The sequence below is a fragment of the Pituophis catenifer genome, unplaced genomic scaffold (genome assembly GCF_029215685.1).
Source record: "Pituophis catenifer annectens isolate HBS135680 unplaced genomic scaffold, rPitCat1.0.hap2 SCAF_18, whole genome shotgun sequence".
Classification (NCBI taxonomy): domain Eukaryota; kingdom Metazoa; phylum Chordata; class Lepidosauria; order Squamata; family Colubridae; genus Pituophis; species Pituophis catenifer.
In genome coordinates, this window is record NW_027256898.1 from 3,944,788 (window position 1) to 3,957,736 (window position 12,949).

Genomic DNA, 12,949 nt, shown 5'->3' on the forward strand with positions numbered 1-12,949 from the left:
AATAAAAAATAAAAAAAATGAAAAGGTATTAATACATAGTCATAGCAGATTTGAATAAATTAGAAGCAGCTGCTAGACCTAAGTTTTCATATTGGTGCCAGCAAAGATATTGGCCTGTTGAGTGAGGGTGCCCTCTATAGGAACAGGTGGGGAACGCAACTGGTTTTGGCTTTTTTCCCCCTTTCGGTTTCTTGATTTATTTTTTGTTTTTAAAGCTACTTTAGTTTTAATGGTGGATTTAATTTGTTGGTTTATTATCCTGCCTTCCAGACAGAATAGCAGCCTACCCTTTTTATAAGTAGACATATAAGTAAACTAGTTATCCGGTGAAGCAGGGTGTCATATATTTTGGGGTGGACAAAAGGTACCCCTTCTATTATTATTATTATTATTATTATTATTATTATTATTATTATTATTATTATTATTATTATTATTATTTATTAGTTAATCTTTAGTGAGATTCACAGCCTTTGAGGCTGGTTAATAGCTCAGCAGCTCGAGTCCTAACCAAGGACCTAGGAACTGTTAAGGTATCGTCGGAGGATGTAAGCTGTTCCGAGTAAGGTGGTTTTTTGTAGAGTCAAAATGTTCAAGTCCGGCAAATTTAGAATTTCTAAATAGCGGGGTAGTCCTTTGGGTATTGCTCCGAGGGCTCCAATTACAATCGGGACAACACACGATTTCTTTTTCCACAGTCGCTCAACTTCAATTTGTAAGTCCCGGTACTTTGTGATTTTTTTCTTATCTTCAATCCGTGCATCACCAGGTATTGCAATGTCAATGAACCATACTTTTTTCTTTTCAACTATTGTTATGTCAGATGTGTTGTGGATCAAATTATTATTATTATTATTATTAATAATAATAATAATAATAATAATAATAATAATAATAATAATAATAATTTATATGCTGCCCTATCACCGGACTCAGGGCAGCTCAAAATAGTTAAGAAACATCTAATAAAAAGTTAAAAAATAAAGTCCAAATCTCATAATTTAACAGTTAAAAGTACAAATAAGACTAATCTAAATCTTTTGCACGATTAAACAATTCATGGGTGTTTTCTTGTAGAAGACAGAAAGATGTTAGGTCTGGAACTTCCAGGGTTAGAAGTACCGTGTTTCCCCGAAAATAAGACCCTGTCTTATATTTTTTTGAACCCCGAAATAAGCGCTTGGCCTTGTTTTCGGGGAGGTCTTATTATTTTGGGATGCGCGGAGCAAGATGGGGCTTCTCTTGCCGTTTTACCTGATTTCCAGCTCTGTCTCCCTAACCCTAACCAGGGAAAACGGCGGGTACTGGCTGTGCATGCATTTAAATATTTTTTGGAGAGGGCTTATTTTTGAGGGAATGTTTATTTTCAGGGGAGGTTTTATTTTCGGAGGAAGTCTTATTTTCGAGGGAGGTCTTATTTTCAGGGGAGGTCTTATTTTCAGGAGAGGTCTTATTTTTGGGGGAGAGCTTATTTTCGTCCATGCGCTCAAAAGCCTGATTGGGTTTATTATCTAGGGAGGTCTTATTTTCGGGGAAACACGATAGTCTATCTCTTAAGTAATGATGTGGGAAAATAAACAATGGGGCACTGCTATTGATTGTCCTACATGTGGACTAGATCCAAAAGGACACTTTTGGTGTTTTAAGCTAATGGCTTATGTTAAGAGTCTTCCATTTAAAAACCATTGGATTGCTAGATCCGGAGTTAAATGCTTTTTTGATAGCCTTATGTGCTTTGTTCCCCTCCTTCTCTGCTTGCTGTTTCCTTCTGTCTTTAGATCCTTTTCGACCAAGCTCAGAGGTCTGTCCGGCAACAGTTGAACAACTTTGTGAAGGAGTGAGTATCTGGTTCTACTTATCGGGGCTCTGAATACCTGATAAATAATTAAAAGAGGCCTTCCTCCCTTTCACGATTCTGTGATTCCGTTCCTCAATCAGAGCCATGGCTTATTATTGGGTTAAAAGAAACAACATCTGAACCTTACCTGAATTATTAGTTCATGCAAACTTCCTAAGCCCAGGTCCATGCCTCCTTTGACTACTAGCTCTTTGTACAAGTGTTCTGTTGAAGATACTGCATGAGAAAAAGAAGAAAATGCAATTATTCCCCTTCCTTTCAAAAAGTGAAAAATATGGCTAGTTTTAACTTAGAAGATTTTCTCTCTCCTCTATTCTACTGCTTACATGTACAGCGTTTCATTATTGCTTAAGGTAAAGGTTCCCCTCGCACATATGTGCTAGTCGTTCCCTACTCTAGGGGGCGGTGCTCATCTCCGTTTCAAAGCCGAAGAGCCAGCGCTGTCTGAAGACATCCCCGTGGTCATGTGGCCGGCGTGACTCAACGCCAAAGGCGCACGGAACACTGTTACCTTCCCACCAAAGGTGGTCCCTATTTTTCTACTTGCATTTTTTACCTGCTTTCGAACTGCTAGGTTGGCAGAAGCAACAATTGTGTTGCTCACTTCACGGCGGCAGGGATTTGCTTAACAACTGTGGCAAGGAAGGTCGTAAAACGGGGCAAAAACACACCCATCACGCTTAAGCCATGGAGATTTTGGAGTCCGTTGTGGTCATAAGTTGAGGGCCACCTGTAATGTTTTTTCACCTTGGCTTAGACAATGTTTAGTATTTTTGAAAAGTTCAGTCCTCGTAACGGCAGCCTTATCGGATGCGCCGGCATTAAGCAGACCTTGTGATGACCAACGTTGTCCAAACTTGGCAACATTAAAACCTGTGGACTTCCACTCCCAGAATTCCCCAGCCGGCCATGCCGGCTGGGGAATTCTGGGAGTAGAAGTCCATAAGTCCGAAAGTTGCCAATGGTTGGACACACCCAATGAAGACCAACGTGGCCATTTTTGGTATTGAACGGGCTGCTGAACAGCAGTGAAATCCTCTGAATTCTGCTACCGGTTCTGTGAGTCTGCTACTGAGCACGTTTTGCGTGCACATGCGTGCCTGAGACGCACCCGTGCAGCACTAAAAAAGGAACATTTTGTAGCCTTCCGAGTCTGCAAAGGTAAGTAGAACAGCGAGGGGGGGAGGAATCCGCTGTGCCACACGATTGAGATTAGCTAGAAAGCAGGAAATCCGATGATTCTAGCTAATATAAATCATGCGTCACAGCTGATCGTCACCCAGCTGATTGTCAGAAATACCGGTTCGCTCGAACCGGTAGCATTTTTTACTACCGGTCCGAACCGATAGCATTTCACACCTGCTGCTGAAGTCAACAAAGCTAATGCCCACCACTCTATTTTGTTCGGCAGGGATGTCCGCAAGTTCAAGGAGACCAAGAAACAGTTCGACAAAGTCCGAGAAGACATGGAGATCGCTTTGGTCAAGAACGCCCAAGCCCCACGCCACAAACCCCACGAAGTAGAAGAAGCCACAGGCACACTGACCATCACCAGGAAATGTTTCCGGCACTTGGCCCTGGATTACGTCTTGCAGGTAGGTGAGCTTTTTTTAAGGCGGGCTTCCTAGAATTAGGAAGAAACGGTTCCTCTAAAGACAGGTCAGTTTCACAACCCCATGGACAATGTTCCTTCAGGCCTTCCTGTCCTCTACCATCCTCTGGAGTCCATTTAAGCTCACGCCGACTGCTTCAGTGACTCCATCCAGCCACCTCATTCTCTGCCATCCTCTTCTTCCTTTGCCCTCAATCTTTCCCAGCATTAGGCTCTTCTCCAGGGAGGCCTTCCTTCTCATTAGGTGGCCAAAGTATTTGAGTTTCCTCTTCAGGATCTGGCCTTAAAAGAGCAGTCAGGGTTGATCTCCTCTAGGACTGACCAGTTGGATGGCCTTGCAGTCCAAGGGATCTCGCAGGAGTCTTCTCCAGCACCAAAGTTCAAAGGCCTCCATTCTTTGGCGCTCAGCCTTCCTTATAGTCCAACTTTCACAGCTAGACATTCACAGTATTGTAATCAACAAGTTACTAGAGGTCTCCAAATCAGGATGGAAGATTCAGGCCCTTCCTTGTGTTCAGAGAACCAGCTTTTTCCTGAACCCGTTCAGCACCAGTGCAGAGAGTCAAATGCCGGGATCGGTTCAGTTTTCCATATCAGTTTCAATTGTGAATTTGGATGGATTTTCCAAATGGAATCAAACACTTTGAATTGAACAAGTCACATTTTGGGATTTGTCATAAGATGTCGCGACATAGAAATATTTGTTTAGGACTATGCTCTGAACATTGTTTTTAGCCTGGTTTGGGGTGTGGGGGAATAGGTTCCCCCCCTCCTTCACATTTTTGCAAAGCTAGGAGGTCCTACGAATCTGGCCATAAAATGTTCATGTAGAATCCTGCTGCTTTTGCCTCGTCCTGTTCTGTTTATTATGAGCATCCATCCAAGATGGTACAGTGAAAAACGTTGAAGCGGGTTTCTATTTTACAGATGGGGTATTAGAAATTTTAATTGATAGAGTGATCCATCTTCTGGTTTATTTCAGATTTGTTAGCCGTGTAATTTAGCTTCACCCATTTTTCTTTCGTTACAGATCAACGTTCTCCAGGCCAAGAAGAAATTTGAAATTCTGGATGCCGTAAGAATTTTATTCATTTCTTTGTCCTTCTTGCTCCCCCACCCCCACCCCACTCTCTACAACTACCGTTTTTTTTGGACTATAAGATGCACCTGACTATAAAGCGCACCTAAATTTTGAAGAGGAAATCAACAAAAAAAATAGTTTTTGGCCTCCGCGGGCCCCATTTTCGGGCCTTTTTTCTGGTCTTTTCCAGCCTTTTTTTTGGCCCATTTTCAAGGCTTTTTTCTGCCTGTTTTCTAGGCTTTTTTCAGCCCCTTTTTGAGGCTTTTTTCGGCCCATTTTTGAGGCTTTTTTCGGCCTGTTTCTGAGGCTTTTTTCGGCCTGATTTGGAGGCTCTTTCGGCCTATTTTTGGCTTTTTTCAGCCTGTTTCTGAGGCTTTTTTTGGCCTGTTTTGGAGGCTTTTTTGGCCTATTTTTGAGGCTTTTTTCTGCCCATTTTCTAGGCTTTTTTCAGACCCCTTTTGAGGCTTTTTTTGGCCCGTTTTTTTGGCTTTTTTCAGCCTGTTTCTGAGGCTTTTTTCAGCCTGTTTTGGAGGCTTTTTTGGCCCGTTTGGGAGGCCTTTTTCAGGCCATTTTTTTCAAAAAATTGGCCAAAAAAAGCTTTGAAAACGGGTCAAAAAAAGACCTTAAAACAGGGCGTGCGGAGGCCAAAAAACAGCCGCCAGGTGGACGGGGCTTTGCTAATATTCGGTCTATAAACTCACAGACATTTTCACCCCCTTTTGGGAGACAAAAAAGTGCGTCTTATAGTCCAAAAAATACGGTAAGCTACAAATGATGATGAAGGGTTGGTCAGTGGGGATGCTGTAAACCAGGTTAAATTTCTCCCACAAATAGCAGGAGATAAATGGTTTGGGTTGCCTTCTCTGAGAAGAAGGATGTCCTGGAGGGAAATCTTATTTCAGCCTCATTTTAAGAGAGAGGTCTCCCTTTCCCCCCCCTCAGAGAAAGGCAGATGCCTCTTTTAATCCATCTTGGAAGAGGCCTCTTCGTTTCTTCCATATACAGAGAAGGTCTCAGGTACACAGAAGGGCCCCAAAGGGCCACAGGTGACATAGGACTGGGTCATGAAAGGATTTCCTCCTGTCTTCCTTCCAGATGCTCTCTTTTATGCACGCCCAATACACCTTTTTCCAGCAAGGTTACAGCCTCCTGCACGAATTGGATCCGTACATGAAGAAACTAGCCACTGAGGTGAGGAAGCAATGGAGTCTTTCGTGGGTGTGTGTCTGCGAAATTGTAGAAAACCAAAACCAGAGGAAAGGGGACGGGGAGGAATAAGAGTGTGTCAAAGCTGGGAGAAAGGTGAAGGGAACAAAGACCAAAAGAGGGTTGTGGAAGGAAAGAACATTAGTGTTGTGGCCCGCTAGTGGCCAGTGGAGCTGGCAGCAGATTCGGACAGTGAGAAGGTTGGGGAGGAACATGGGCCAGCCCTGGAATCTGGGGAGGGCTCTGACGAGGGCTCTGCGTAGGAGGCAGAGAGGGGGACAGGGCCGTCTGACAATTGTCAGCTGCCTTCGGAGTCGGACATCAGTGGGGCAGAAGAACAGCTGGAGCCTGTTCCCAGTGTGTGCATGCACAGAGCTGCCAGGAGAAGGGAACAGCTAAGGAACAAAGGTCGACTCAGGAGTAAAGCCACAGGTGGACGATGAATGGCCCCTCCCAGAGGGAATAAAAGAGGAAGAAAGGGGAGGGGAGTTTGCAGGAGACAATTAGTTCGCTTAATTGGTTCATGACTCTCCGAGACTCCTTGCCAAGTTTTGAAGATATCAGCCTGGCAGCTCTCCAAGCCCGATAAGGTCTGCGACTGTCAATTTTCCCTTGAAAGACTTTGCTGGATGTGAATGAGAGGAATTCACAGTAACTTAATAAAAAGGGGTTTTTTTTCGGGACAAGGAGTCCGCTTCGTGCTCTTGGGAAGCCTAGGTCAGAACAATTAGGAGACCCATAAAATCTCCATTGGGGAAAAGAGAGTTCTCTTCGGCCTCAGAGGGAGAAACCGAGAGCGCAGAAAATAAGTCTGTCGCCTTGTGCCTTAACGTCTCTTCTCATTCTCCCCCTTGAAGCTGGACCAGTTGGTGATCGACTCGGCTGTGGAGAAGAGGGAAATGGAGCATAAGCACGCCCTTATTCAGCAACGGGTGAGTCTGAATCCCCGAGTCACACAAGCGGAGATGCAGCATCCTGCTTTCAAAAATAATCAGCCCCGGTGCCTCGAAGAAATGCAGCGAAGCATGGCATAAAAACTCTGTGGCTTCTCTCATCTCAGACCCAGGCATCTGGCTGGATAGATCGGATCATGCTCGGGTAGGAAAAGGTGTCGGCTTTCTCTCCTGAACTAGAATCCCCTTTCAAACAAGAGGGGTCGTCACTTTTCACCAGGGAAAAAATAAACTTTCTTTGTCGTCCCATATATTCAGAATGGTTCAGTTTAGGTCAAAAAAATCGACGTTCTCCATTCAGCCTCCCGTCCATAAAAAATGTAAAAATGTAGACAGTTCTATGCCTTTGCAACAGGCTTTACGACCTGTGGACTTCAAATCCCACAATTCCCGGGCCAGCCATGCTCTACGATATACCCGTATTTTTCGGACTATAAGACGCACCAAGATTTCGAAGAAGAAAACAACAACAAAAAAATAGTTTTTGCCCTCCCCAGCCCTCAGGAGCACTCTGCAGGCCTCCCAAACCCCCCACGCATCCCGTTTTTGCCCTCCCCATCCCCCAGGAGCATTCTGCAGGCCTCCCAAACCCACTACGTGTCCCATTTCTGCGAAAAACAGGCCCGCTTTTCACAAAAACGGGATGCGCAGGGCGGGGTTTCGGGAGGCCAAAAATGGTTGTATTCAGTGACCCCTTGCAGACCCCTGGCCTAAATCAAGAGTGCCCAACCTCTTTTTTAAGACTTGTGGACTTCAACTCCCAGAATCCATGCTGAATGGGGAATTCTGGGAGTTGAAGTCCACAAGTTTTAAAGATGCCACAGTTGGGCACCCTTCGCCTAAATATTCACCTTTGCATCCTTGAGTTTTTTTAACGCTGTTTTGTTTTCTTTTTCTGTTTTCTCGCTCCTCTTCGATGTTCCACACAGACTCTTTTACAGGTGAGTACCAGGTTAAGTGTTCTCTGTTTGTTTGGCTTGTGGAACTTATTTCAGATGATCGAAATGCCTCATATTCTTTGTCCTGTTCGGTCTTTGGTCAGGATGCTGGTTTAGTTTATTGTTTCGGGTTTGAGCAATGGGGCTCGTTAGCGGTGGAAGTTCATTAAATGACTTGAGAGACCAATTCAAAGAACAGCCTTAATCGGATCATTTAAACAAAATGCAGTAGCGTTGTCACCACGGAGTTACCACAGTAGTTGGTGTTGGCTAGCGTTGTGTGGTCAGTTTATGAACTTAGTGTATTTTGTGAGTTCGGAAAGATGAATAAATTTAGTCAGCATGTTGGGTGAGGGCAACCTGAGTCTTTCGGCGTAACCAACCTTATGGACTTGTGGTGGTGAGGAGTTGTGCACCTTGGTAGGAAACGTCCAAGTTCTTTTGGGGGTGTGTGAGAATTCATGAGATAGATAGATAGATAGATAGATAGATAGATAGATAGATAGATAGATAGATAGGATACATAATGGATGGATGGATGGATGAATGGATAGATAGATAGATAGATAGATAGATAGATAGATAGATAGATAGATAGGATACATAATGGATGGATGGATGGATGGATAGATAGATAGATAGATAGATAGATAGATAGATAGATAGATAGATAGGATACATAATGAATGGATGGATGGATAGATAGATAGATAGATAGATAGATAGATAGATAGATGATAGATAGATAGATAGATAGATAGATAGATAGATAGATAGGATACATAATGGATGGATGAATGGATAGATAGATAGGATACATAATGGATGGATAGATGATAGATAGATAGATAGATAGATAGATAGATAGATAGATAGATAGATAGGATACATAATGGATGGATTGATGGATGGATGGATAGATAGATAGATAGGATACATAATGGATGGATGGATAGATGGATAGATAGTTTTAACTGCCCTCTCTCTCTGCCTTCGCTGCTTTCCCCACTTCCATCCAGAGGCGACAGCTGTATGGAAATGAGCTCATGCACTAAGCTGATTGATTCTGAAAGGGAAGCCGTGGGCCCTGAAGGGGAGGATTGAGGGGGGGACGACGACGGGCAGGTGGTCCTCAGGCCAGCTCTGCACTTGGGTTCACTCTCCCAGCGTCTCTTGCGCTGACAGGACCCAGCAGGCCGGACTTCGAACAAGGGAGGGAGGGAGGGGGGGTGGGAAATAATAATAATAATAAAAGCAACATAAGAAAGGTTTTTCAGCACACACGGCCTGTGTGTTGAGAGTGGGTGGACAGGAGAGGAGGAGGCAGGAGGGGAAAAAAAACCCTCCTCGCTTAGTAACGCCATGTAGAAATTACCCGTTTGGAGAGCGTGACTTGCTTCTACGCTTGGCAGAGCCCAGCCACATGCGGCACAACAGGGGCATCATGAAGATTTTTGGAAGACTGGAGTATCTTCTGGTAAGGGAAAGGATTGTGGGGGGGGGGGCAGGGAAAGAGAGGGGAAAACAGCATCTCTAGGGGTTGGGAGGAGGAGGAGGAGGCTGGGAAAGGATCGGCCCTCTCCAGCTGGAGCTGCAAAAAAAAACAGCAGACTGCATGATGTAATTTGGGTTTCGGAACGATAGAAGGGGCATTAGTGCAATTGAGTCGGTTGGATTTCCACCCCCCTTTATAAATTGATGGCATGGTTTTTGGGGGGGGGCTCGGAAAACACACTTTGAGCAGGTGAAAAAGCAGAGGTGGGTCGTAAAAAGGAGGTGAGAGCAACTTTGGCAACCTTTGATGCAGGGAAAACTTGAGCTGAGCTGGCACGAGCGACATCGTGGCGACCAAAATTGGATACCGTATTCCAAGTGTGGCCTTACCAACGCCTTATAAAGCAGTCTTAACACTTCACGCGATCTTGATTCTATTCCCTCTGTTGATGCAGCCCAGAACTGAGTTGGCTTTTTTGGCAGCTGCTGCGCACGGCTGGCTCCTATTTAATATTGGTTGTCCACTAGGACTCCCAAGATCCCTCTCACAAAAATGAGATCCCTCATTTTTTTTTTTTCCTCCTGTTCCTCTCTCCTTAAATTTTGCATCGTCCCCATCCTCGGATCGCTCTCTTAGAATTTGCTATCTCTTTGCGTTGGCCTTCGATGTTTCCATAGAAACAATTGTCCAATATTGTTCGGGAGAGGGGAAAAAAACCCCATCTTTCTCTATGCAAGACTGTTATATAAATTCAAATCGAACAGGAAAAGGAAGGCACTGGAAACAGCTGAGGCTGGAGGAACGGGATGTTTAATGCCGGTGATTTAATGACATCGTCAGCACTCCAAACTACATTCGTTCCAGTGCTGACATAAGGAGGAGAAGAGGGGGCAGCTGGCAAGAGGACGCTTGACTTTTCACCTACTTATTTTCCTTGAAGATAATATCCCCTAGGAGATGGGATGAGAAGGGGGACATTCCTGGGAGCTAAAGTAGTAGATATGGGGAGAGTGATTTGGAAGATGGCCGATGAGACGCAGAGAATTGGGGAACGGAAAGGGAAGGTTTGGGATCAGGAAGTCAGTGTTGGCTACGATATAATCGGGGACAGATTGTCGTGCTTAATAAATGAAAGATTTCATCAAAGACTATTTGTTTGGAAATGCAATTTTATTTGAGACGACACTGAAACCTGACAGACATAGTGGGGAAAAAAGGACTCGGAAAAAGAGGCTCTTAACACAATTCTTGAGGGGTGTTTTATGACCTTTTGTGGTAGATCTGGACTATCTGCAATTTTGGGTTTCTCCTCTCCATTTCTGCAGTGGACGGTCCATGCCTTCCTGTCAAATCAAGCCTCAGCTCCTCAAGATAGATAGTTTTACATTCCTTGCTCATCTGAGTTTGTGGGCAGTTTGGTTTTCTTTGGGTTTTTTAAAATGGCTACAATCAGAGCACCATGATGCGTACGGGGGAGAAAACCGATTCCAGAGACAAGTCAGGGCTTGGTCAAAACGCCAAGAGATTCCAAGCTCCCCTCGGGAGCATTGGAGACACTGGTCATATTGCTTTGATTCTCTTTAATGTGACACGAGCCGGAGTGAGCCAGCTTTATCGTTTGCGGGGGCGTGCGTATGTGCATGTGTGCGTGTGTGTGTGTGTGTGATGCACTCGTCCTAAGCAGAGAGGATGGTTTTGTTGCCTAGCAACCGTACATGCCGGAGGCCGTGCGGCTCCCAATGAGCGAAAAGCTTTCAAGCCAATGGTTCCTTGCCTTGCCTTGCAACTTTCTGTTGCTCCGGCCTCCGGTTTTATTCTGCAAAGCCAAAGGTGCCTTTTCGTTGAGAAGCGGACAGCGAATACGTTCAATCAACAAACGAATAAACGTCTCGAAGGAAGAGGATGAACCCCGCGACGGAAAGGAGAGGCAAGAAGGGGTGGGAAGGAAGAATGTACAGATAGTCCTTGGCGTGCAACAGCTCGTTTAATGACCGCTCGAAGTCACAAAGGCACTGGGAAAAGGGACTTGCGACCGATTTTCACACTTACGGCCGTTGCAATGTCCTTGTTTGTCACATTTCCAAAATTTGGGTGCTCGGCAACTGGGGTTCATATTTATGACGGTCGCAGTGGCCCCGGGGTTGCGTGATCAACCTTTTGGCGACCTTCCGACGAATAAGTCCACGGGGAAACCAGGTTCACTTAACAACCGTGCTACTAACGTAACAACTGGAGCGATTCGCTTAACAGCGGTGGCCAAGAGGGGTCGTCAAAAGGGGGCAAAACTCACTTAACAACTGTTAAGTTGCCCCCAAAATGTTGGGCTCAGTTGCGGTCGTAAGTCAAAGGCTTTGGCTTCAGTCTTCCAGGAAATTTTAAAGCTTTGAGATAAGAGATTTGCAAAAAATAAAAATGAAAAATCTGTGTTTTAACAGCATACACTGAGCAGGGTTTCCATATTGCTTTAAGCCATGGTTTCTAGAATAAATCATGTGTGGGTGGGTAACCACATTAGGCAAGGCCACACACTGCGGTTTTCAAATGTGGGATGGCTGAGTTCACTCGACACATGGACCCTAAACACACACATATATATATATTAACTTGCTCTCAATTTATTTATAGATGGTTTGCTTTTCCAGCCCCTGTTTTTAAAGTAGGACAGACATCTTACACGTCGAAACAAAAATAAACCAAACCAAAGCCACAATGTGGCTTAAAAAGAACCACGAAGCCCTCTGCTGGCTTTCCGATTTGCACATCTGGATGGCTCGTGGCTTCACTAGGATTTATAGAAATAAACCCACACTTAATTAGATCAACATTTTTTTTTTTTAAAGGGAAGGGGCGTCCGAGCCTTTTTTTTTTTTTTAAATGCATTTTGACAGAGAGTCATACGGAATATTTTTTGCAAAATGAGTGAGGCTGGGATTTTCCTGGTTTTTGGGGGAGGTTTTTTCCCCCTTTCACCATTGTCGTTTCCATCATCTTAGACTTTATTATACAACTACGGCTACCGTTTTTGCATTTACCCCCGCCCCCCTCATCTGGCCATTCTCAGCAATTGTGGTTGGGGGGGTTTCCAATTTCCTCACTAACCCAAAACCAAACAAATCCGATGATGGCTTAGCGTAATGGATGAACATGGCCAAAGGGTTGCGGTCTGCATCATTAATGGACTGGCTCAACTTTCATCCAGATGAGAGGTGGTATTCAGCCGGTTCGGGCAATCCGGTAGTGGCGACCTGCGGGGCGCAATCCCGTCCTATATCACTGTTTTTGACGCTGCATGCATGTGTGGACGGTACGTGCGAGCGAGCGAATTGCTGTGCCGTGTTTTGTGACGCCAGATGGCACGCAAGCAAAGCAAGCAGGCACGCTCACATTTCCGGTGCTGGGCGAACCGGTTGCTACAGTATGTGAAGCGCATCTCTGGCTACGATCCTACTTCCCCTGCTCAAATCAAGACAGCTTTGTTAGCGTTAAGGTATTTAGGATAGCTTTGTTGTATCCAAGCAGTCCCAATACTGGCTTATTGTTTTTCCCTTCCTCCCTGTACTTCAGGATTTCTCTTACGATGAATCCAAAGTGGAATTCAACGTCGATGCTCCCAACGGAGTAGTGATGGAAGGATACCTCTTCAAGAGAGCCAGCAACGCATTCAAGACCTGGAATCGGTAAGTTATCGGGAAGAGGCCCCGAAATTGACGCATCGTGGACAGTTGGGGGTGTTTAGAACCAGGGGTGGGAAGAAACAAGTCAAATCATCCCCCCCCCCTTGTTACGGGCTAGTCCAGTGATGGCTA

General features: G+C 44.9%; 1 protein-coding gene across 1 annotated transcript in view; it reads left to right on the forward strand.

Annotated features, from left to right (window-relative positions):
- Positions 1–12,949, forward strand: part of ACAP3 (ArfGAP with coiled-coil, ankyrin repeat and PH domains 3) — a 92,747-nt gene that overhangs the window by 49,973 nt on the left and 29,825 nt on the right. Inside the window, exons 5-11 of the mRNA XM_070956044.1 lie at positions 1,779–1,837; positions 3,270–3,453; positions 4,501–4,545; positions 5,647–5,742; positions 6,615–6,689; positions 7,640–7,651; positions 12,708–12,820. Of these exons, the coding sequence (XP_070812145.1) occupies positions 1,779–1,837; positions 3,270–3,453; positions 4,501–4,545; positions 5,647–5,742; positions 6,615–6,689; positions 7,640–7,651; positions 12,708–12,820 (584 nt within the window). The remainder of the gene's footprint in view (positions 1–1,778; positions 1,838–3,269; positions 3,454–4,500; positions 4,546–5,646; positions 5,743–6,614; positions 6,690–7,639; positions 7,652–12,707; positions 12,821–12,949) is intronic.